The sequence below is a fragment of the Rana temporaria genome, chromosome 7 (genome assembly GCF_905171775.1).
Source record: "Rana temporaria chromosome 7, aRanTem1.1, whole genome shotgun sequence".
Lineage (NCBI taxonomy): Eukaryota > Metazoa > Chordata > Amphibia > Anura > Ranidae > Rana > Rana temporaria.
Window position 1 is genome coordinate 187,602,135 of NC_053495.1, and position 22,318 is coordinate 187,624,452.

General features: G+C 45.1%; 1 protein-coding gene across 3 annotated transcripts in view; it reads right to left on the reverse strand.

Moving 5' to 3' along the window:
* The window catches only part of MIGA1 (mitoguardin 1), a 118,312-nt gene that overhangs the window by 37,006 nt on the left and 58,988 nt on the right, over positions 1–22,318 (reverse strand). For all 3 annotated transcript variants that reach the window (XR_005750640.1, XM_040360659.1, XM_040360658.1), the window contains exon 8: positions 4,360–4,460. Coding sequence is in view for 2 of the 3 variants with exons in the window: in XM_040360659.1 (XP_040216593.1) it covers positions 4,360–4,460 (101 nt within the window). In the remaining variant the exon portion in view is untranslated. The remainder of the gene's footprint in view (positions 1–4,359; positions 4,461–22,318) is intronic.

The window sequence follows — 22,318 nt, forward strand, 5'->3', positions numbered from 1 at the left end:
TTGTTACTGAATAATGAAGTTTAAAAGGAAATATTTATAGCGCGGCTTTAAGACAGGCTAGTTTTCTCTCTGGGAGACGTATAGGAGGTATTTGGAGAGTTTCAGCCACCCAGGGACAGCTGAATTGTTCAGCAAATGCTTTCTCTAAAAATTCCTAGAAATCCTGAGAGTGGAAGGAAGGGAGAGGATGTAAAGGGTCACATTTCACGCCAATTCTATATACATTTTATAGCATTGTTAGCCTAGTGTAACGGTCTATTATTATTATGGAGCAGGCATTGTGAAGATGCCAATACAGGGCAGGGCCAGCAGGCTATAAATCACATAGAAACATAGAAGAACTACCGATGAGACAAATGGAATGGGGAGAAGCAACTGCAACTTCCTTAGCGCTATACAGTGCCTTGAAAAAGTATTCATACCCCCTGAAATTATCAACATTTTGTCATGTTATAACCAAAAAATAAAAAAATGTTATTGGGATTTTTTTGCGATAGACCAACCCTCAAAGTGACACATATTTGTGAAGTGGAAGGAAAATGATAAATGGTTTTCAACTTTATTTACAAATAAATATGTAAAAAGTGTGGGGGGAACATTTGCACTCAGCCCCCCTGAGTCAATACTTTGTAGAACCCCCTTTCACTGCAATTACAGCTGCAAGTCTTTTTGGGGATGTCTCTACCAGCTTTGCACATCTAGAGAGGGTCATTTTTGCCCATTCTTCTTCTTTGCAAAATATCTCAAGCTCTGTCAGATTGGATGGAGAGCGTCTGAACAGCAATTTTCAAGTCTTGCCACAGATTCTCAATTGGATTTAGGTCTGGACTTTGACTGGGCCATTCTAACGCATGAATAGGCTTTGATCTAAACCATTCCATTGTAGCTCTGGCTCTATGTTTAGGGTCATTGTCCTGCTGGAAGGTGAACCCAGTCTCAAGTCTTTTGCAGACTAACAGGTTTTCTTCTAAGATTGCCCTGTATTTGGCTCCATCCATCTTCCCATCAACTCTGACCAGCTTCCCTGTCCCCGCTGAAGAAAAGTAAAAATATGATGCTGCCACCACCATGTTTCACGGTGGAGATGGTGTGTTCAGGGTGATGTGCAGTGTTAGTTTTTCACCACACATAGCGTTTTTAGGCCAAAAAGTAACATTTTGGTCTCATCTGACCAGAGCACCTTCTTCCACATGTTTGCCGAGTCCCCCACATGGCTTCTTGAAAACTGAAAACTTGACTTCTTATAGCTTTCTTTCACCAATGACTTTCCTCTTACCACTCTTCTATAAAGGTCAGATTTGTGGAGAGCACGACTAATAGTTGTCCTGTGGACAGATTCTCCTACCTGAGCTGTGGATCTCTGCAGCTCCTCCAGAGTTACCATGGGCCTCTTGGCTGCTTCTCTGATGAATGCTCTCTTTGCCCGGCCTATCATTTTTTTTTTTAGGTGGACGGCCATGTCTTGGTAGGTTTGCAGTTGTGCCATAAGCCCTGTACACACGATCGGTTTGTCCGAGGAAAACAGACCAATGGACTGTTTTCATTGGACAAACCGATCGTGTGTGGGCCCCATCGGTTTGTTTTCCATCGATGAAAAAAAAATAGAACATGTTTTAAATTTTTCCTATGGATAAAAAACCGATAGAAAAAAAAACAATCGTCTGTGTGGAAGTCCATCGATCAAAAATCCATGCATGCTCAGAATTAAGTCGACGCATGCTCGGAAGCATTGAACTTCATTTTTTTTCAGCACGTCGTAGTGTTTTATGTCACCGCGTTTTGGCACGGTCTGATTTTTGACTGATGGTGTGTAGGCAAGACTGATGAAAGTCAGCTTCATCTGATATCCGATGAAAAAATTCATCGGACTAGATTACATCAGATATCCGATCGTGTGTACGAGGCAATGCCCTTTCCATTTTCAAATGATGGATTAAACAGAGCTCCGTGAGATATTCAAAGCTTGGGATATTTTTTTTTATAACTTAACCCTGCTTTAAACATCTCCACAACTTTATCCCCGACAATTCTGGTGCGTTTCTTGGCCTTAAAGCGGGGGTTCACCCTATAAACAAAAAACATATATATTTTTTTCTTCTAGCATAAAATTACGCATAGTAGCGTGAGCTACATTAGGCATAGTAGCGTGAGCTACAGTATGCCTGTCTTGATTTTTTTCGCCCGGTACTCACAGTGCAATCGTACATTGAAGATACCGACTCCCCGCGGGGAATGGGCGTTCCTATCCAGAGGGAAGGTGATTGACGGCCGGCTCTGGCACGTCACGCTTCTCCGGAAATAGCCGAAATAGGCTTGGCTCTTCACGGCGCCTGCGCATAGTCTGTGCGCAGGCGCCGTGAAGAGCCGAGACCTACTCCGGCTGTCTTCGGGGAGCGTGACGTGCCAGAGCCGGCCGTCAATCATCCTCCGTCTGGATAGGAACGCCCATTCCCCGCGGGGAGTCGGAATCTTCTATAGAGGATTGCACTGTGAGTACCGAGCGGAAAAAATCAAGACAGGCATACTGTAGCTCGCGCTACTATGCCTAATTTAATGCTCAAATGTTGCTATGGAGGGTGAACCACCGCTTTAATGATGCCGTTTGTTCACAAATGTACTCTAACAAACCTCTGAGGTCTTTACAGAACAGCTGCATTTATACTGAGATTAAATTACACACAGGTGGAATCTATTTACTAATTAGGTGACTTCTGAAGGCAATAGGTTCCACTAGATTTTAATTGGAAGATTCACCCAAAAGCACCTATTAATGCCAACATCCCAGTATTTAGTAAGGCCCCTTTCACATTGAGGAGTTTTTCAGGCGGTAAAGCGCTAAAAATAGCGCTGCTATCCCGCCTGAAAAACTCCTGCCCAGCTACCTCAATGTGAAAGCCGAAGGGCTTTCACATTGAGGCGATGCGCTGGCGGGAGACAAAAAAATCTCCTGTCAGCAGCATCTTTGGAGCGGTGAGAGGAGCGGCATGTATACCGCTCCTTCACCGCTCCTTCCCATTGAAAATATTTTTAGCGGCGTTATACCGCCACCGCAGCTCCCGCCCCAGTCTGAAAGGGGCCTAACCAAAAGAGAAGTGCCCCCCCCCCCCCCCCAACAAAAAGAGTACACATGGGACTTAAAGGGCAACTGTAATAAATAATAGATATGTATAATAAAGTAGAAAATGTATTTCGAAAAGTTAAAAAAAAAAAAATGGTGCATACATCACCATATAACACACAAGTAAAAACAATGAATGCAGTTGGATCAATTGATGTTTTTCTCTGGTTATATCGCTCGACACGTTTCAGGATCTCACAGGAATTCTTTCTTCAGGGGCATTTTCATGAGGAGATTTTAGCAAAAAAATAAAACAACAATCTATACTAAAGCATAACATAGAATTAGAATAAAAAAATCAGACATGGAATGAGCATCATGGGAGATGAGCTTAAGAAAAGACCTACCGATCCTCAGTGGATCGGTAGGTCTTTTCTTAGACTTATCTCCCATGATGCTCATTCCATGTCTCTGGTTTTATGATTCTAAAAGGTTTGCACATTTTACAGATCTTCTCTAAATCCTTAAGGTTTCTTGGCTGTCACTTGGCAACTCGAAGTTTCAGCTCCCTCCATACATTTTCTATAGAATTAAGGTCTGGAGACTGGCACGGCCACTCCATGACCTTAATGAGCTTCTTCTTGAGCCACTTCTTTGTTGCCTTGGCATAATGTTATGGGCAGTGGCGGTGCGTCCATAAGGGCCGCCCCCTCTCTCCTGCCACCTCTTTATCACCAATATATATATATATATATATATATATTAGATTCATGCATTCATGGCCGCCGTCGACACCCCCTATTCAGGCGCCCAGTCCCTTCTTGGGCACCGGGCACCTGAATTACAGCGGCAAGGTATTTTTTTGAATCACCTGATTAGAGCCATAGGCTGTAATAGGTGTCAAAAAAGGTGAACAGCGAGCGCCATGCTGGGTGCTCTCAGTTCACTTAGCTGTGTGTTAGGAAAGCGAATGAATATTCGCTTTCCTAACACTGAACTGCCTCTCCGCCAATCAAGTGCTCGGGTCTGTTACCTGTCACCTGATTGGCTGAAACGACAGGCGCTGAGATTGGACGTCATCAGGCGTCCAATCATAAGAGAGGATGGGAGGAGGGGACGGGAGAAGACATTGAGGAAGAGATGGAGGACACCGGACACTGCATTGGTTATTCCCACTGACACCAAGGCATTTTCTACATCCACCAGCCACAGTCTGGCCCCCTTAAAATCTCAAGGACAGTAAACTGGCCCTTTGTTTAGAAAGTCTGTTGACCCCTGGTTTTAAGGGAAATATTGTTTACCTCCAAAGCTGAGGAGAAAGAGTCTGGTGAAGCGATGCTCAGAGTGTCTCTTGTGCCAAAATCACCTTCGTTGTCCATGAATGCGATATCAGTGTCATCATCTACAAAGAAGACAAATCAACTTACAGTGAAAGGTAATCCGGGAAACATATCCAACATCTTCTCAACCTGGTGCTCTCTACCAGATCTCCAACTTCTATCTGTATAAATGCCCAGTTCATATCTGGGCGTTTTAGGTGTGGTGCTTTGTTTGCATGTTTTAAAACATGTAACCATTGAACTTGTGGTTTCCAGATAAATTTGTGGTACCCTAACAAAGATGACGTTTTTCTAATAAAAAAAAACTAAAAAAGTTTGGTCATACATGCAGCTGCAGGGATACAAGTCTACCCAGGTCAGCAGTGAAATTCCAGAGACACCAACAATGTTCACTGGACGCTGTGCAGCCTTGCTTCTGAAAAAGTCCTCTTCAGTCTGCAGGTTCGAACTGTGGGCCCCATTCTTTTCTATGGGAAAAGCTGTATTCTTCAGGTCTACTGGAGGTCACCATGAGCATGGCTCCCAATAGAAATTAATAGGGCCATGGTACATATGCACAGGCTGAAGCGGCTCGGGCAGGAACTTTATAAGAAGCAAGGCTGGCAAGGGTTGCATAGTAAAGATCACTGGATTGAGGACAGAGGTAAGTATAAGACAGGGTGGGCTGCATTGGGCAGGGGGGTTGCATTCATTAAATACAGTTGTCCTTTAAGCAGGAAGGTCTTCCTAGTCCAGCGAAAAGTGGATAACAGAATCCACTCTCCATTATAAATGAAACATTCATAACCTAGTCTGTTTTCTAATTGTAAAAATAGGGATTATTTAGACAGTTGAAGACACTTTCAGAGAATATAGGGCCATATTCTTATACATTTTAGGCGGGCGGCGCGCAAGCCATTTACACTCCGCCGCCCCAACCTACAGGAGCAAGTGCTGTATTCCCCAAACACTTGCTCCGTAGTTTGGGGCGGCGTAGTGTAATTGGCCCGGCGTATCCCCGCGTAAATCCAAGGGGGCGGCTTGTATTTAAATTAAGCTCGCCCCCGATTCGAACAAACTGCGCATGCACCGGGCTTAAAATAGCCCAGTGCGCATGCTCCAATTCTTGGCCTAAAACGTCAATGACGCCGACGTGTGCGTCATTGATGTAAAGTCGTATTCAAGAACGACTTAGGGAAACGACGTACCCGACGGGAAAAGACGACGCGGACCCGACACCATACTTAACATGGCGTACGTGGGACTGGCGTAAGGTTACCCCTCATATAGCAGGGGTAACCATACGCTTACGCAAACGACGTTAGCAACGGTTACGCGACGCAAATTCATTCGGGAATCGGCGTATCAGGCTCATTTACATAAACAAATGAGACCTGAACGTAAACGTCACCTAGCGGCCGGCTGGGTAATTAAATTTAAGATCCGACAGTGTAAATGACTTACACATGTCGGATCTTAAAGCGGGAGTTCACCCGAAAAACAATTTTTAACATTAGATTGATGCTCATTTTGTCAAGGGGAATCGGGTGTTTTTTTTTTTAAATCGAAGCAGTACTTACCGTTTTAGAGAGAGATCTTCTCCGCCGCTTCCGGGTATGGTTTTCGGGACTGGGCGTTCCTATTTGATTGACAGGCTTCCGATGGTCGCATACAGAGCGTCACGAGTAGCCGAAAGAAGCCGAACGTCGGTGCGGCTCTATACAGCGCCTGGCACCGACGTTCCGCTACTTTCAGAAAATCGTGCCGCGATGTATGCGACCGTCGGAAGCCTGTCGGAAGACTGTCAATCAAATAGGAACGCCCAGTCCCGCAGCCCATACCCGGAAGCGGCGGAGAAGATCTATCTCTAAAACAGTAAGTACTGCTTCGATTTTAAAAAAAATCACCCGATTCCCCTAGACAAAATGAGCCTCAATCTAATGTTAAAAATTTAGTTTTTGGGTGAACCTCCACTTTAAGCGTATCTATGCGAAAATGATTCTAAGAATCACTCTCATAGATACGCGGGCCAAAAAAGAGAGATACTCCGTCGTAACTATACTCAGAATATGGCCCATAATGTCTAACTTTAGGCACACATTGGCTTAAATAATATATCTGCTATTGCTTTTACAAGTACAGATGCCCCAATTATATTTATTTAGCACATTTTCACCTGCATCACATACTGAAGCCTCTCTTGCCACTCCTCTGTCCCCCAATCAAAACTTACAAAGAGGCCCCAAGCTGTCCATACAGGGAAATAAGATGAATAAAACGTTATAACAAACAGTTGACTATCTGTTACACATTTAGTCTGGTTGAAAAAACAAAAAAAAAAAGACACAAGCCCATCTAGTTCAACCAATATAAGGGGACGCCCTCCCAGAACTGGACAACCATGCTGTAGCCGTCATTCGGCTATAGCGCGGTCGACGAGTGGTTGAAGTGAAAGTTCAACTGGAAGGTCCTGCTTCAAGCAGGAGGTTCATAAAATAGCTCAGACAAGACATAACCAGGGTGGTAATGTAGTCCAAAGGGCAGTTAGGATGCAGTGAGGTTACACAATCATTGCATAGACACAGGCCACAGCGAGCAAAGTCCTTTCTTGTATTAAGAGAGGTATGGACTCCAGAGAGAGAGATATCATGTTGCCCCTGTTCAAATCATTAGTAAGACCTCATCTGGAATATGCAGTTCAGTTTTGGGCACCAGTTCTCAAAAAGGATATCGGGGAACTGGAGAAAGTGCAGAGAAGAGCAATCAAACTGATATGAGGCATGGAGGAGATCAGCTATGAGGAAAGATTAGAGGAACTGAATTTATTCTCTCTTAAGAAGAGGAGAATAAGCGGGGATATGATCAACATGTACAAATAAGGGATCCATATAGTGAACTTGGTGTTGCGTTATTCACTTTATGGTCAACACAAAGGACAAGGCGGCACTCTTTACGTCTAGAGGAAAAGAGATTTAATTTCCAAATACGGAAAGATTTCCTCACAGTAAGAGCTGTGAAAATGTGGAACAGACTCCCTCCAGAGGTGGTTCTGGCCAGATCAGTAGATTGCTTTAAGAAAGGTCTGGATACTTTCCTAAATGTACAGAATATAACTGAGTACTAAGATTTATAGGTAAAGTTGATCCGGGGAATATCCGATTGCCTCTTGGGGGATCAGGATCATGCTCTGCTGGGGTGTTTCGCCTTCCTCTGGATCAACTGTGGGTATAGAAGTGGGTATATGGGATTGTACGATATTTTTGTTATTCATTTATTTTGTTTTATGGTTGAACTGGACGGACTTGTATCTTTTTTCACCGAGACTAACTATGCAACATCAAGGGCAAGTTGGTCACCATTGTATGTTCATTACTTTTGTCAGGTTAAACAATTCCTGTATATGCATTTTAGATCTGTAGTTATTTAGCTTGAGATGACACAGCCAAAGTTGGCTAATGTAGTCCATTTACAAAACTGATTTATGACATCCAGCATAAAGTTCCTCCAGGAATTTGCGCAAGAATAGACGTTTGCACCCTCAGCTGACTCACGCAAATAATCTTAGTTTTCAATTTGATGAATATTTGTAGAATTATTAAACCAGAAGTATAAATCATGCTGCTTCCTGTGCACACAGCGAACGTTAATGCCCGAGTTTTCATGGACTTGTATGGTGAATTAATTGAACGATTCTGACCTGTTGGATCACTTCCACTATCCGGAGTCCTGAGATCAGCTCTGGAGGAACAGTGTTATATATCAACATGTCTAAACTTCAGACATTACAAAAGCAAAGTCTGTGCTACCTCTGCCAGCCACAGAAACCAGAGCTCCCCCGAAATGACAGGTTACTAAGGACATGCCGAGGAGAATGGCCACAGAATGAGCCCGCAATTTATCATAATTCATAGAACTCTTCGTACATTCGCGGTGTTCAGAGCTTCGGACTGGATCTAGTTTCTTATACCAAGGGTTCAGACTTTCACTTCTCATCTGTTAAGTATATTACATGCAACTTAAAACTTTTTGTTGGATATATACATGAATGTGAGCACCATCAACAATTGTTAGAGGAACTCTAGCCATTTATTTAACCTGCTGGGGTCTGCTCACAGGGCCATTGCTCCCTTATGGATTCATAAAGTTTATGTACACCCAAAAACTAAAAGTTCATATAAGCTTTAACATGTTAATGCAAATTTTAAAAATAATTTAAAATATTTTTAAATCTGCAGCATTTATTCAAATAATACTTCAGGATCCTAAAGGCTCTTGTTCAGGCAGTTTGGAATCAGTAGCAGAGCTGGCCAAATCTGCGTAGCTAATACCATATTACATACACACGCATACAATTGTGTATATGTACAGTACAGACCAAAAGTTTGGACACACTTTCTCATTCAAAGAGTTTTCTTTATTTTCATGACTATGAAAATTGTAGATTCACACTGAAGGCATCAAAACTACGAATTAACACATGTGGAATTATACATAACAAAAAAAGTGTGAAACAACTGAAAATATATTTCATATTCTGGGTTCTTCCACCTTTTGCAGCAGACACATCTCTAGAACTGGTAAGAGGAGACTGTGTGAATCAGGCCTTCATGGTGGAATATCTGCTAGGAAACCACTGCTAAAGAAAGGCAACAAGCAGAAGAGACTTGTTTGGGCTAAAGAACACAAGGGATGGACATTAGACCAGTGGAAATCTGTGCTTTGGTCTGATGAGTCCAAACTTGAGATCTTTGGTTCCAACCCCTGTGTCTTTGTGCGACGCAGAAAAGGTGAACGGATGGACTCTACATGCCTGGTTCCCACCGTGAAGCATGGAGGAGGAGGTGTGATGGTGTGGGGGTGCTTTGCTGGTGACACTGTTGGGGATTTAATCAAAATTGAAGGCATCCTGAACCAGCATGGCTACCACAGCATCTTGCAGCGGCATGCTATTCCATCCGGTTTGCGTTTAGTTGGACCATCATTTATTTTTCAACAGGACAATGACCCCAAACACACCTCCAGGCTGTGCAAGGGCTATTTGACCAAGAAGGAGAGTGATGGGGTGCTGCGCCAGGTGACTACCTCTTGAAGCTCATCAAGAGAATGCCAAGAGTGTGCCAAGCAGTAATCAAAGCAAAAGATGGCTACTTTGAAGAACCTAGAATATGAAATATATTTTCAGTTGTTTCACACTTTTTTGTTATATATAATTCCACATGTGTTACTTCATAGTTTTGATGCCTTCAGTGTGAATCTACAATTTTCATAGTCATGAAAATAAAGAAAACTCTTTGAATGAGAAGGTGTGTCCAAACTTTTGGTCTGTACTGTATATACACACACACTATAATATATATATATACACACACACACACACACACACACACACACACAGTTGTGTTCATAAGTTTACATGCCCTGGCAGAATTTATGATTTCTTGGCCATCAGAGAATATGAATGAAAACACAAAAACTTTTCTTCTTTCACTTATGGTTAGGCCACGTACACACGATCAGTCCATCCGATGAGAACGGTCCTAAGGACCGTTTTCATCAGTTCACCGATGAAGCAGACTGATGTGCCTAAACACCATCAGTTAAAAAAACGATCGAGTCCAACGCGGTGACGTAAAAAACACAATGACATGCAGAGGAAAATGAAGTTCAATGCTTCCAAGCATGCGTCGACTTGATTCTGAGCATTCGTGTTTTCTCCCTCGTTAAAGCGTACACACAAATGTTTTTCACAACGTGAAAAACGTCAAGAAAAAATAGAGCAGGTTCTAAATTTTTAACGCCCATTTTTCTCGAGAAAAATGCTCTGGAGCCTACACACGACCATTTTTCACGACCAATTAAAAAAATGGCTATTTTCCCTTTAATGAAAAATGGTCGTGTGTACGCGGCATAACACTCTCATACTCAATATAAGAGCAGCATGCAAAAAAAAACACTAAACAAACATTCGCCCCATTTTCCTATTGTGTGTACTAAGCATAAGGCCGCGTACACACGATAGGATCGCCAGAGGAGAACGGTCTGAAGGACCGGTTTCATCAGTCCTAACCGATCGTGTGTAGGCATCATAGGTTCTCTAACCTTCGGTCAAAAAAATGAGAACTTGCTTTAAAATTGAACCGATGGTCGCCTAACCGATAGGTCAAAACCGATCGCTAGTATGCAAAAGCATCGGTTAAAAACCCGCGCATGCTCAGAATCAAGTCGACGCATGCTTAGAAGCATTGAACTTCGTTTTTTTCAGCACGTCGTTGTATTTTACGTCACCGCGTTCTGACACAATAGTTTTTTTAACCGATGGTGTGTAGGCGCGACGGACCATCAGTCCGGTTCATCGGTTAACCGATGACAACGGTCCTTCGGACCGTTGTAATCGGATGGACCGATCGTGTGTACGAGGCCTTACAGTCCATTTATTAAGCCCAGCAATACACTGCGCCGCTATATATATCACCCTCTACCATAGGTAGGTGCTAGATGTGAGGTTTTGGTGTTAGCTGACAGTGCAGGTAAATTTAGGCAGGCCTATGCTGCGAGCTAGGCCCGTGCTTTTGTTTTTGATCTGGGGGCAGTGAGTGGTTAAAGCGGAGGTCCACACAAAAAGTGAACCGCCGCTTTTCAGAACCCACCCCCCCCCCCCTCCGGTGTCACATTTGGCACCTTTCAGGGGGGAGGGGGTGCAGATACCTATATAATACAGGTATTTGCACCCACTTCCGGGCATAGATAGCCGCAGAATCTGAGATGAGTGATAGCCGAGAGATGAGTGATTGCTTGTCTTTGGCTGCCGACATCGCGGGCACCCTGGACAGGCAAGTGTCCATTTATTAAAAGTCAGCAGCTGCCATATTTGTAGCTGCTGACTTTTAATATTTTATAATGAGATGGACCTCTGCTTTAAGCCCAGGTTCACACTGGGCTGCGGGAGTGAAGCCATGCGAGTTCAGCTGAACTCGCACAATTTCTCTCCCGCCTGTCAGTCCCGATTTCGGCCGCGATTTTTAGAGACATTTGTGCAGGTTTCTGTACAGATGTCAATTTAACCTCTTGCTGACTGCCTCACGTACATATACGTTGGCAGAATGACCGATGCCTATGTAAACAAGTCCCTGTTCTGCCTAGTGACAGGACAGTGATCTACTGCTTCCTGATCGCTGTATAAATGACAATGGTCCCAAAATATCGTCAAAAGCGTCTGATGTGTCCACGGCAATATCGCAGTAACTACAAAAATCACAGATCACCGCCATTACTCGTAAAAAATAATAAAAATGCCATAAAACTATCCCCTATTTTGTAGACGCTATAACTTTTGCGCAAATAAATCAATATACGCTTATTGCGATTTTTTTACCAAAAATATGTAGAAGAATACATATCGGCCTAAACTGAGGGAAAAAAAAACTGTTTCTATATATATTTTTGGTGGATATTATTATAGCAAAAAGTAAAAAATAAAGCTTTTTTTCAAAATTGTCGCTCTTTTTATGTCTATAAAACGCAAAAAATAAAAACCACAGAGGTGATCAAATACTACCAAAAGAACGCTCTATTTGTGGAAAAAAAGGACATCAATTTTGTTTGGGTGCAACGTCGCACGACGGCGCAATTGTCAGTTAAAGCGATGCAGTACCGAATAGCAAAAAATTACCCGGTCATTGCGCAGTCAATTCTTCCGGGGCTGAAGTGGTTAAATCCGAAATTGCAAAAAGTAGTACAGGAACGTATTTTTAAAAATCGGTGCGGCGCACCAATTAGGATAGTGCCATTGCCGGCAAATGCCAATCGATTTTACATGTCAAAACGCAACAGTGTGAACCAGGGCTTAGTGTAGCAGTGGGTGTGACTGACATGTACTTCACAAGAAGGTGTACTGTACTGCAGACCCCTGGCCTATTAAGGCTTCATTTCCATGGACGTTTTTGGACGTTTTTACAGCCACTTTTTTGAGCGTTTTTTGCAGCTTAAAAACGGCTCTCCATGTTAGTCTATGGCTTCATGCCCACCATGACGTTTTTGAGCTGTAGATGGCTGAGCCATTTTTAAGCTGCAAAAAAAAAAAAACAGGACCAGTGCGTTCTGAAGCTCCAGCGTTAGAGCTGTAAAAACGCCAGACGTTAAAAAACACTCAAAAACGCTCGAAAACACTCAAAACCGCGCAAAAACGCTACCGCTGCGTTTTTGAGCTCCAGCTCACAAAAAAAATAAAAGCTGTAAAAAAGGCTAAAAAAAGTGGCTGTAAAAACGACCATGGAAATTAAGCCTTAGGATCATCAATTGAAACTACTAGGACTTATTCAGAGTAAGGCCTAGTGAGCTGAAGATGGCGGGACAGGATGTCTAATGCTGTGACAGGAAAGTGATGTACAGGAGAAGTGTCCTGAGGTAAAAATCTGCAGGGAGAGTGCAGAAGCGGGAAAGTTCTGAGGTGAAAAGTCTGTCAGGATTAGGGTCCGCCATTTTTTCCCATCTGAGGAGTGTAACATATAAACCGCTATATCATTTGTAAAGATAACGAGTAAACCATTTGTCCATGTAAAGCTGGATCTGCTCCAACATGGCAAATACCAATTTGTTCTATGGGTATCCCATATCCTTTCCCCAACCAAGTTCAATCCCCCAAATAAAACAACAAAGCAAAAGACTTCATTGTCTACAAGTGTGACGTATGGATGTCTGGCAGCAGGGTGAATATGCGTAGATGTTAGTAACTCGTAGCAACACACTGCTACATATATATATATATATATATATATATATATATATATATACACACACATATACACACACACACACACACACACACACACATATACACATATATATATACACACACACACACACACACCTTTTTTTCCTGTCACAACCAAACCCAAGAACAGGCTCACCGGCAGATCCACTGCAGAGACATACATTCAGGGCTTTTTTTCCTCAGACAATAGGTGCAGGAACTCCCCCTTTCCGAGTCACCCCTTTTCTCCGCCCCTACCCACCTCGAAGTATCGCCCCTTTTAGACAATATAGAACCAAGTATCATTTTGTGGTGCTAAGTAATTTATATGGAATTTGGTAATGATATCAAGAAAAGCAGTAAAATAGATCCCCCGCAGCCAGCAACAATAGATCCCCCTAACAATGGACCACCCACAACAAAATTTCCCCGCCAGCAATAATATACTCTCGGCAGAATCAATAGATCCCCGTACAGCCAGCATTAATAGACTCTCTGGCTGCCATCAACAATAGACCCCTCCCCCAACAGTAGATCACTTTCAGCAACAACTGACCCCCCAGCAACATAAGACCCCCCTAGAAACAATAGGTCCCCCACCAGCAACAATAGACCCCCCTGCAAAAATAGATCCACAGCAGTGAGCATCAATACCCTGCAGCACACCCCAGCATCCCTTGCTATTACATACAGTCAGTTCAGAAGGTGCCGGAACTGCGTTCTCCCGCGTTCCTGCTGAAAAAAAGCCATGCACACATTATTTTACCAAAAGTACTGGTACGCCTGCCTTTACACGCACATGAACATTAATGGCATCTCAGTCTTAGTCCGTAGGGTTCAATATCAAGTTGGCTCACCCAGTGTGTCTATGGGAAAATTTGACCATTCTTCCAGAAGCACATGTGTGAGGTCAGGCACTGATGTTGAACGATAAGGCCTGGCTTACAGTCTCCGCTCTAAATCATCCCACAGGTGTTCTATCGAGTTGAGGTCAGGACTCTGTGCAGGCCAGTCAAGTTCCGCCACCCCAATTTGGCCAAAGACCAGAGCACTTTTTGCGGTTCACCACTGCGTAGTTTTAACTGACAATTGCGCGGTCGTGCGACATGGCTCCAAAACAAAACTGACGTCCTTTTTTTTCCCCATAAATAGAGCTTTCTTTTGGTGGTATTTGATCACCCCTGCGGTTTTTATTTTTTGTGCTTTAAACAAAAAATAGAGTGTCAATTTTGGAAAAAAAGCAATAATTTGTACTTTCTGCTATAATAAATCCCCATTTAAAAAAATAAAAAAATAAATAAAAAAAAGCAAATTTTTTCTCTGTTTAGACCAATATATATTCTTCTACACATTTTTGGTAAAAAAAAAAAAAAAATCGCAATAAGCGTATATTGATTGATTGATTTGCGCAAAAGTTATAGCGTCTACAAAAAAATAGGGTATAGTTTTATGGCATTTTTATTATATATTTTTTATTACTAGTTATGACGGCGATCTGCGATTTTTATCGTGACTGCGTCTTAATGGCGGACACATCGGACACTTTTGACACATGCATTGTCATTTTTTCAGCGATCGGTGCCATAAAAATGCAACGCATTACCGTGAAAATGACACTGGCAGTTAAGGGTTAACCACTAGGTGGCGCTGAAGTGGTTAAATGTGTCCTAGGGAGTGATTCTAACTGTTAGGGGGACACGTCACTGATCCCGATCATAGGGAGCATTTGATCAGTGGCATGGTCACTAGGCAGAACAGGGGAATGTCTTGTTTACAAAAGGCATCTCCCTGGTCTGCCTTTGCCGACTGCAATCGCGGCCGCAAAAGCACTCGAGGCATGCGGCACGCGAGCACCCGCTGGGCGGCAAATTTAAAGGGACGTACAGGTACGCCCATTTGCCTGCCTGTGCCAGGTGTAGACGTAAATGTGCGTGTGCCAGTCGCTAAGCGGTTAAACAGAACTGTGGGAGAGAGAGTTTAGGGCCAAGACACCGTTCAGTAGGAATTTGCGATGTTAACCACTTAGGACCCGGACCTTTAGGCAGCTAAAGGACCCGGTCAGGTTTTGCGATTCGGCACTGCGTCGCTTTAACAGACAATTGCGCGGTCGTGCAAAGTGGCTCCCAAACAAAATTGGCGTCCTTTTTTCCCCACAAATAGAGCGTTCTTTTGGTGGTATTTGATCACCTCTGCGGTTTTTATTTTTTGCGCTATAAACAAAAATAGAGCGACAATTTTGAAAAAAAAATGCAATATTTTTTACTTTTTGCTATAATAAATATCCCCCAAAAATGTATAAAAAAACATTTTTTTTCCCTCAGTTTAGGCCGATACGAATTCTTATACCTATTTTTGGTAAAAAAATAAATAAAAAAAAATCGCAATAAGCGTTTATCGATTGGTTTGCGCAAAATGTATAGAGTTTACAAAATAGGGGATAGTTTTATTGCATTTTTATTATTTATTTTTTTTACTACTAATGGCGGCGATCAGCGATTTTTTTCGTGACTGCGACATTATGGCGGACACTTCGGACAATTTTGACACATTTTTGGGACCATTGTCATTTTCACAGCAAAAAATGCATTTTAAATGCATTGTTTATTGTGAAAATGACAATTGCAGTTTGGGAGTTAACCACAAGGGGGCGTTGAAGGAGTTATGTATGACCTAATATGTGTTTCTAACTGTCGGGGGGTGTGGCTGTAGATGTGACGTTATCGATTGTGTATCCCTATAAAAGGGATCACACGATCGATGACGGAGCCACAGTGAAGAACGGGTAAGCTGTGTTTACACACAGCTGTCCCTGTTCTTCAGCTCCCGGGACCGATCGCGGGACTCCAGCGGCGATCGGGTCCGCGGGTCCCGGAGCTTCGGACCGGGTCGCGGGCGTGCGCCGCGGGAGCGCGCGACCCACGGCTGGACACTAGCACAGCACGTACCTGTACGTGCATGTGCCCAGCCGTGCCATTCTGCCGACGTAAATGTGCAGGAAGCGGTCCTTAAGAGGTTAATAAGCAGACTCCGAGACTTCTATAGGTGAACAGCCATGCAGGGAAAAGCACCACATCTGCATGTGTAGACACGCTGTTTCCTATGGCAACAATATTAAACAGTTTCTAATGAAGGTTACAATGAACTCTTTACTTCCTCTACAATCTACTATTCTAGATCTTCACTCAACTGAGCTCTCAGTCTCTCTCACTAGACTTGCTGATCCACTGCCACTGGATCTCCTGAACTCTTCCAATCTTGTCTCTCAGTATCTTCCTCAAGCGTCACACCCGCTTCCCTGGTGGGTCCCTAGCTTGGTATCCAAGATACTCCTCAAGCATCACCGCACTGGCCTGTTCAGTCCCTGACTTGACACGTAAGGTTGCTCTGCAAGCGTCACCTTCGCTGGCTGGGTCTCTGGCTTGACACCTGTTGAAGTTTCCCAATTCTTCACCGGCCCCGGTTGGTTAGATTATTGCTCCGGTACTTGCTTCAGCTACTCACTGTGGTCCCTGGTAATAAGTTGGTTGGTCCCTTAGTGGTGACAGCTTCCCTTCTACCTCCGACCATGACAGGTTCTCCAGCCGGCAGAACCGTAACCTGTGGTTGGGCTGCAAACGGCAATCCCAACCCTTCGCTGTTCTCTTGCTTCTGGATAGTCCCTCAGACAGCCTAGTAGCCAGATGCCCCTGGGATGGGCCCAAACTGCAGCAGCCTGGACAGTACAACACACGTCTCACCTAACCTCGCCCAAATAGGCTCTCCCAACAGGAAGATCCCTGCCCATTGGCGGATATACCGCATCTATTCCTAATCTGTCCTTGCAATGCCCTTGTCTTATCTAATGCTACCAGAGAGACGTGGGAGAGAAACACGGAGAGAGACATGGGAGAGAGAGAGAGAGAGAGAGAGAGAGAGAGAGAGAGACACACAGAGAGAGATGTGGGAGAGGGAGAGAGAGGGAGAGAGGGAGAGGGAGAGAGAGGGAGAGAGAGGAGAGGGAGGGGGGGGGAGGGGGGAGGGAGAGAAGGGCGAGAGAGAGAGAGTGAGAGAGAGGAGAGAGAGAGAGGGAGAGGGGAGAGAGATGGGGAGAGAGAGGGGGAGAGGGGGAGAGAGAGAGGGGGGGGGAGAGAGGGAGAGAAGAGGGGGGGAGGGGGGGAGAGAGAGAGGGAGAGAGGGAGAGAGAGGGGGGGAGAGAGAGGGGGGAGAGAGGGGAGGGAGGGGGAGGGGGGGGAGAGAGAGAGAGAGAGAGAGAGAGAGGAGAGAGAGAGAGAGAGAGAGAGAGGGAGAGAGAGGGGGGGAGAGAGAGGGGGGAGAGAGGGGAGGGGTGGAGAAGAGAGAGAGAGAGAGAGAGAGAGAGAGATGAGAGAGAGGGGGGGAGAAGAGAGAGGGAGAGAGAGAGAGAGAAGAGAGAGGGGGAGGGAGAGAGAGAGAGATGAGAGAGAGCGGAGAGGGGGAAAGGGAGAGAGAGAGAGAGAGAGAGAGAGAGAGAGAGAGCGGGGGAGAGAGGGGAAGGGGAGGGGAGAGGGGGGAGAAGAGAGAAGAGTGAGAGAAGAGAGGGGAGAGGGGGAAGGGGAGAGAGAGGAGAGAGATGAGGAGAGGGGAGAGAGAGGGGAAGGAAGAGAGAGAGAGAGAAGTGAGGAAAGAGGAGAGAGAGGGGGAGAGAGAAGGGGGAGAGAGGGGAGGGAGAGGGGGGAGAGAGAGAGAGAAGAGAGAGGGAGGGAGAGAGGGGGGGGGAGAGAGGAGACGTGGGAGGAGGGAGAGGGGGGAGGAGGGAGAAGAGAGAGAGAGAGGAGAGAGAGAGAGAAGAGAGAGAGGGGGGGGGAACGGAGAGAGAGTGGTGAGGAGAGAGAGAGAGAGGAGAGGGGAGGGGGAGGAGAGAGAGAGAGGGAGAGGAGAGAGAGAGAGAGAAGGGAGTGCGGAGAGAGAGAGAGAGAGAGAGAAGAGAGAGGGGAGAGGGGGGGGAGGGGGGTGGGAGAGGGAGAGAGAGGGAGGGAGAGGGAGAGGGGAGAGAGAGAGAGAGGGGGAGGAGAGGAGAGAGAGAGAGGAGAGAGGAGGGAGAGAGAGGGAGAGAGAGAGGAGAGAGGGTGAGACGAGGGGAGAGAGAGGGAAGAGAAGAGGAGAGGAGAGAGGGGAGAGAGAGGGAGAGAGAGGGAGAGAGAGGGGAGAGCAATGGAGAGGGAGAGAGAGAGAGAGAGAAGGGAGAGAGAGGGATAGAGAGAGGGAGAGATGAGAGAGAGAGAGAGAGGGAGAGAGGGAGAGAGAAACTAGAAAAAAACATTGTCACAAAATAAATTTACACTGGTTTGAAAAGAAGTATGGTGTCACCAGGGAGCAGCTATAATAAATAGAGCGTGACTCTGAGTAAACTGTGAATGACCAAGGTGTAAGTTGTAAACAGTTGAAGTTAGACACACGTGTCTCTGGAGTGACCAGAGCCGGACACATGTGTCTGAGAAGCTGTGGCAGATGGAGGACAGGAAGGTGGCAGGAGGCCATCTTGAGCTAAAATTAACTTAAGGGTCTCTGGTGCAGAAAAGTGCAGTGATGCGGGGGAATCAGATTGAGGCTGTGGTTACTGGCGCGTGCTTTGCATAGAGAACTCTTAATATAAACGATCTGGTCCGTATATAAAATTCAGTGACAGGTTATTCTAAGAAAAAGGAAGGAAAGATCCAGCACGCCGCAGACAGACAGGGACTATGATGGAGGTATCAGGAGAACGTTCAAAAAGTTGAGAAGGCCAAAATAATGAGATCTGCTCATTTACAGGAATTTAGAAATAATCCATTTCATGTATTACAGATCAGTGTCATGGGGTCTGATGCAAGTTATGAAATTGTACAATATATGCTTTATCAGCCAAAATTTTCTCTTTCCAAATCTGCTTCATTCTACAGAGAAAGTTGTCTGGCTCTCTCCTGTTGCCTATAATGAGATCAGCAGCTGCGACAGGAGAAAGTACACACTGAGCATGTGCGGCCCAAAAGGACAGGACGGTGTTCCTGTAGCACTAGGAGGTGCTAGCTCCAATGGCTGTTCTGTCCCTACAATGACTTGGGATGGAGCCATTGCCGTTGCGTTAACTGATGACCTCGGCAGCTAAAGAATAAACACAGCGCATGTGCAGCCCAAAAGAACAGGATCACTCTCCCTCCCATGGCACTGCAGGGTACAGCCAAAGATGGATCGAAAATTGGACAGTCCAGCAGGGAATTTCAATCCATCACACTGGAGCAGTGCGCTAGCAGGACGGTAAAAAAAAGTCCTGCTAGCCGCATTTTTGGAGCGGTGTGTATATCTCTCCTCCACCGCTCCCGCCTATTGAAATCAATGGGACACTGCGGCTATACCGCCAGCAATGAGCCTCTGCAGAGGCGCTTCGCAGCGGTTTTTAACTCTTTCTTGGCCGCCAGCGGGAGGTAAAACCGCCTCGCTAGCGGCCAAATAGCGCTGTGAAATTTGCGGTTAAAGCGCTGCTAAAAATAGCGCAGACGCACCTCCCACCCCAGTGTGAGAGGGGCCTTAGTAAGTCAATCCCATTATGTTCTGTCTTGTTGTGATGGGGCCAATTTATAAGCTGTGAAGGCTTAATAAAAGGTTTATTTAAAGCGTATCTATGGTCAAAATGTAAAATCATGTATTAGATTGCGTTTTTATTATTTCCAGCCAACTCATATTAATTTGAACAATCAAGACGTTTGTAAACTTGCTGTGTGAAGATCCCATACGTCAACTTTCTTAAAATCTGTGACACAGTCACTATGCCCTGTAAGTAGGCACTGACGTGTCACACATTTCACTGAGCCTGCCTTCCGAATTACAGGAGGTGCTGAGAGGAGGAGTTTCAGGCGGCAAAGTCAGTACAGGAATGACAGCTTGCAGGCAGCAAGGTACCATGGGATATGTAGTCCTTAGAAACGGAAAGTAAACAGCAGAGGAGAAGCTGCAAAACATGCAGGGAATCCAGAAGCTGTGGAAGAGACAACCAGCAAGACAGGGAGAACTCACAACATAAAAAAGGGATTTTTTAAGTAAATTTATATTAGATTGACAAGTACAAATATTATTTGTATTGTTATTTTTAATGCCGATATTAGAAAATGAAAGTGTATGCCATGACCATAGAACAGACTACAAGTTTGGTTAAAAAAAAAGAAAAAAAGGAGACTTTTACCTGACCTAAAACATTTCAAAGGAAAATAAAGAAAGATTCCAGGTATGGATATGCTATACACATAGTTGCATTGGTCCAACTTGAACCAGTGTATCTAGGTATATAGTATACCATACCTGGCTGATCCCCCCCCCCCCCCCTCATGAACCTGGAAATCACTAATGCAGACACCATTACTCCAGTGATCTCCACTGTCAACACAAGTCTGACCTTAGAGTACAGACAGGCTGTGCTTCAAAAAAGAATGCCAAGAAGAAAACTGACCATGCTTGGATGGATGTGCTTATATGCTTATTGTGGTCAGTTTAAAACAAATAGGAATGCAAGGGGACTGGTATGATCACCGGGTATTTCACCCAAAGAAAGCTATGTAAAGAGAACAGGATACTTTTTAACACAAGTACATGGTAACAAATACACATATCAGGAATATAAAATGTTGGGGCAACATACACTGACACACATACACATTAAGACCCATGCCCATGGGGTTTTTTTTGTTTGCTTTTTTCAGAATTATACTTGCACAAGTGGATGCAGCATTGGTCTGATGCTGCATCTGTCCCCTGCCGTCTCTAAGGGCCCTTTCACACATACGGATCCCGTGAGGGATCCGTACCTTTAACACCCACTTTCTCAGCTCCGTTGATCCCCGCTGAACCGGCAGATGACAGGGCGATCTGTAGGGACTTCCCTGTCAGATCTCCGCTCTCCTATGGGGGGATCGGATGAACATGGACAGTCTGTCCGTGTTCACCCGATCCGATCCGCAGACAGATGGAAAAATAGGATTTTCATCCATCTGCAAAATCAGAGCATAGTGGACACCGATGAGATCGGCAATCCCATAGGGATACATATATGTCTGTTTTCATCCGAAAACGGATGGATGAAATACAGACATACGGTCCGCAGATGTGAAAGGGGCCTAACACTGAGAACCGAGCGATCAAACACTGCTGATCGCTCGGTTCACAAAGCTCCCTGAGCAGAGAGCTGGTGACCGTCAGTCAGTGGCTCTCTGCTCTGGAGCACTGGGCTGTGGAGGGGGTAGGAGAGGTCCACTCACTCACAGCGGCTCGCTGAGAGGCGGAGTCAGGCGTCGGCCCAGGCATGTGGGCGGATTTTGACTTTGACGCAATTTTTTTCCTCAAGTCTGGACCAGCTCTGGAGCTTCAGCCCGCTGTCTGCTGAAAACAGGTCACAAGAACGAACTGCACTTCTGTGACCCATTGACAACCATTTTTTTTCCTAAATAGCTTCCTTTACCTTAGTGTAGTCCTCCTTCACTTATCTCATCCTTCCATTTTGCTTTTAAATGTCCTTATTTCCTCTGAGAAATCCTCGCTTCCTGTTCTTCTGTCTGTAACAACACACCGTAATGCAAGGCTTTCTCCCTGGTGTGGAGCGTCGTGCTTGCCCCCTCCCTTGGACTACAGGAGAGTCAGGACACCCACTAAAACACAGCTCCTTTATCTGCAACGTAGAGAGCGTCCTGACTCTCCTGTAGTTACGAGACAATGAACATGAGGTTGCCAACAGTGAACACATGTCAAACCAATTACCGTATTTATCGGCGTATACCGCACACTTTTTTGCCCTGAAAATCAGGGCAAAATCGTGGGTGCGCGGTATACGCCAATACCCGCTTTCCCGCGCCGAGTTTGAATACTGCGCCGACATATACCGAGCGCAGTACACTCGTGTATTGTCGGGCAGTCTCGGCTCCTCCCGCGCTGACGTCCTGGACGTACAGGACGTCAGCGCGAGAGTAGCCGAGCATTGCCGACAATACACGAGTGTACTGCGCTCTGTATATGTCGGCGCAGTATTCAAACCCGGCACGGGAAACGAGCGGGGAGGACGCGAGGACGCCGCAGAAGGACGCCGGACCCGACGAAGAGGACACCCGAAGCCGCAGACGGACGCCGGACCCGACGAGGCCGCCGCGCAAGACACCAAAACTGTAAGTACAAAAAAAACTTTTTTTCCACAGGATTCGGGGCAACTTTAGGGGT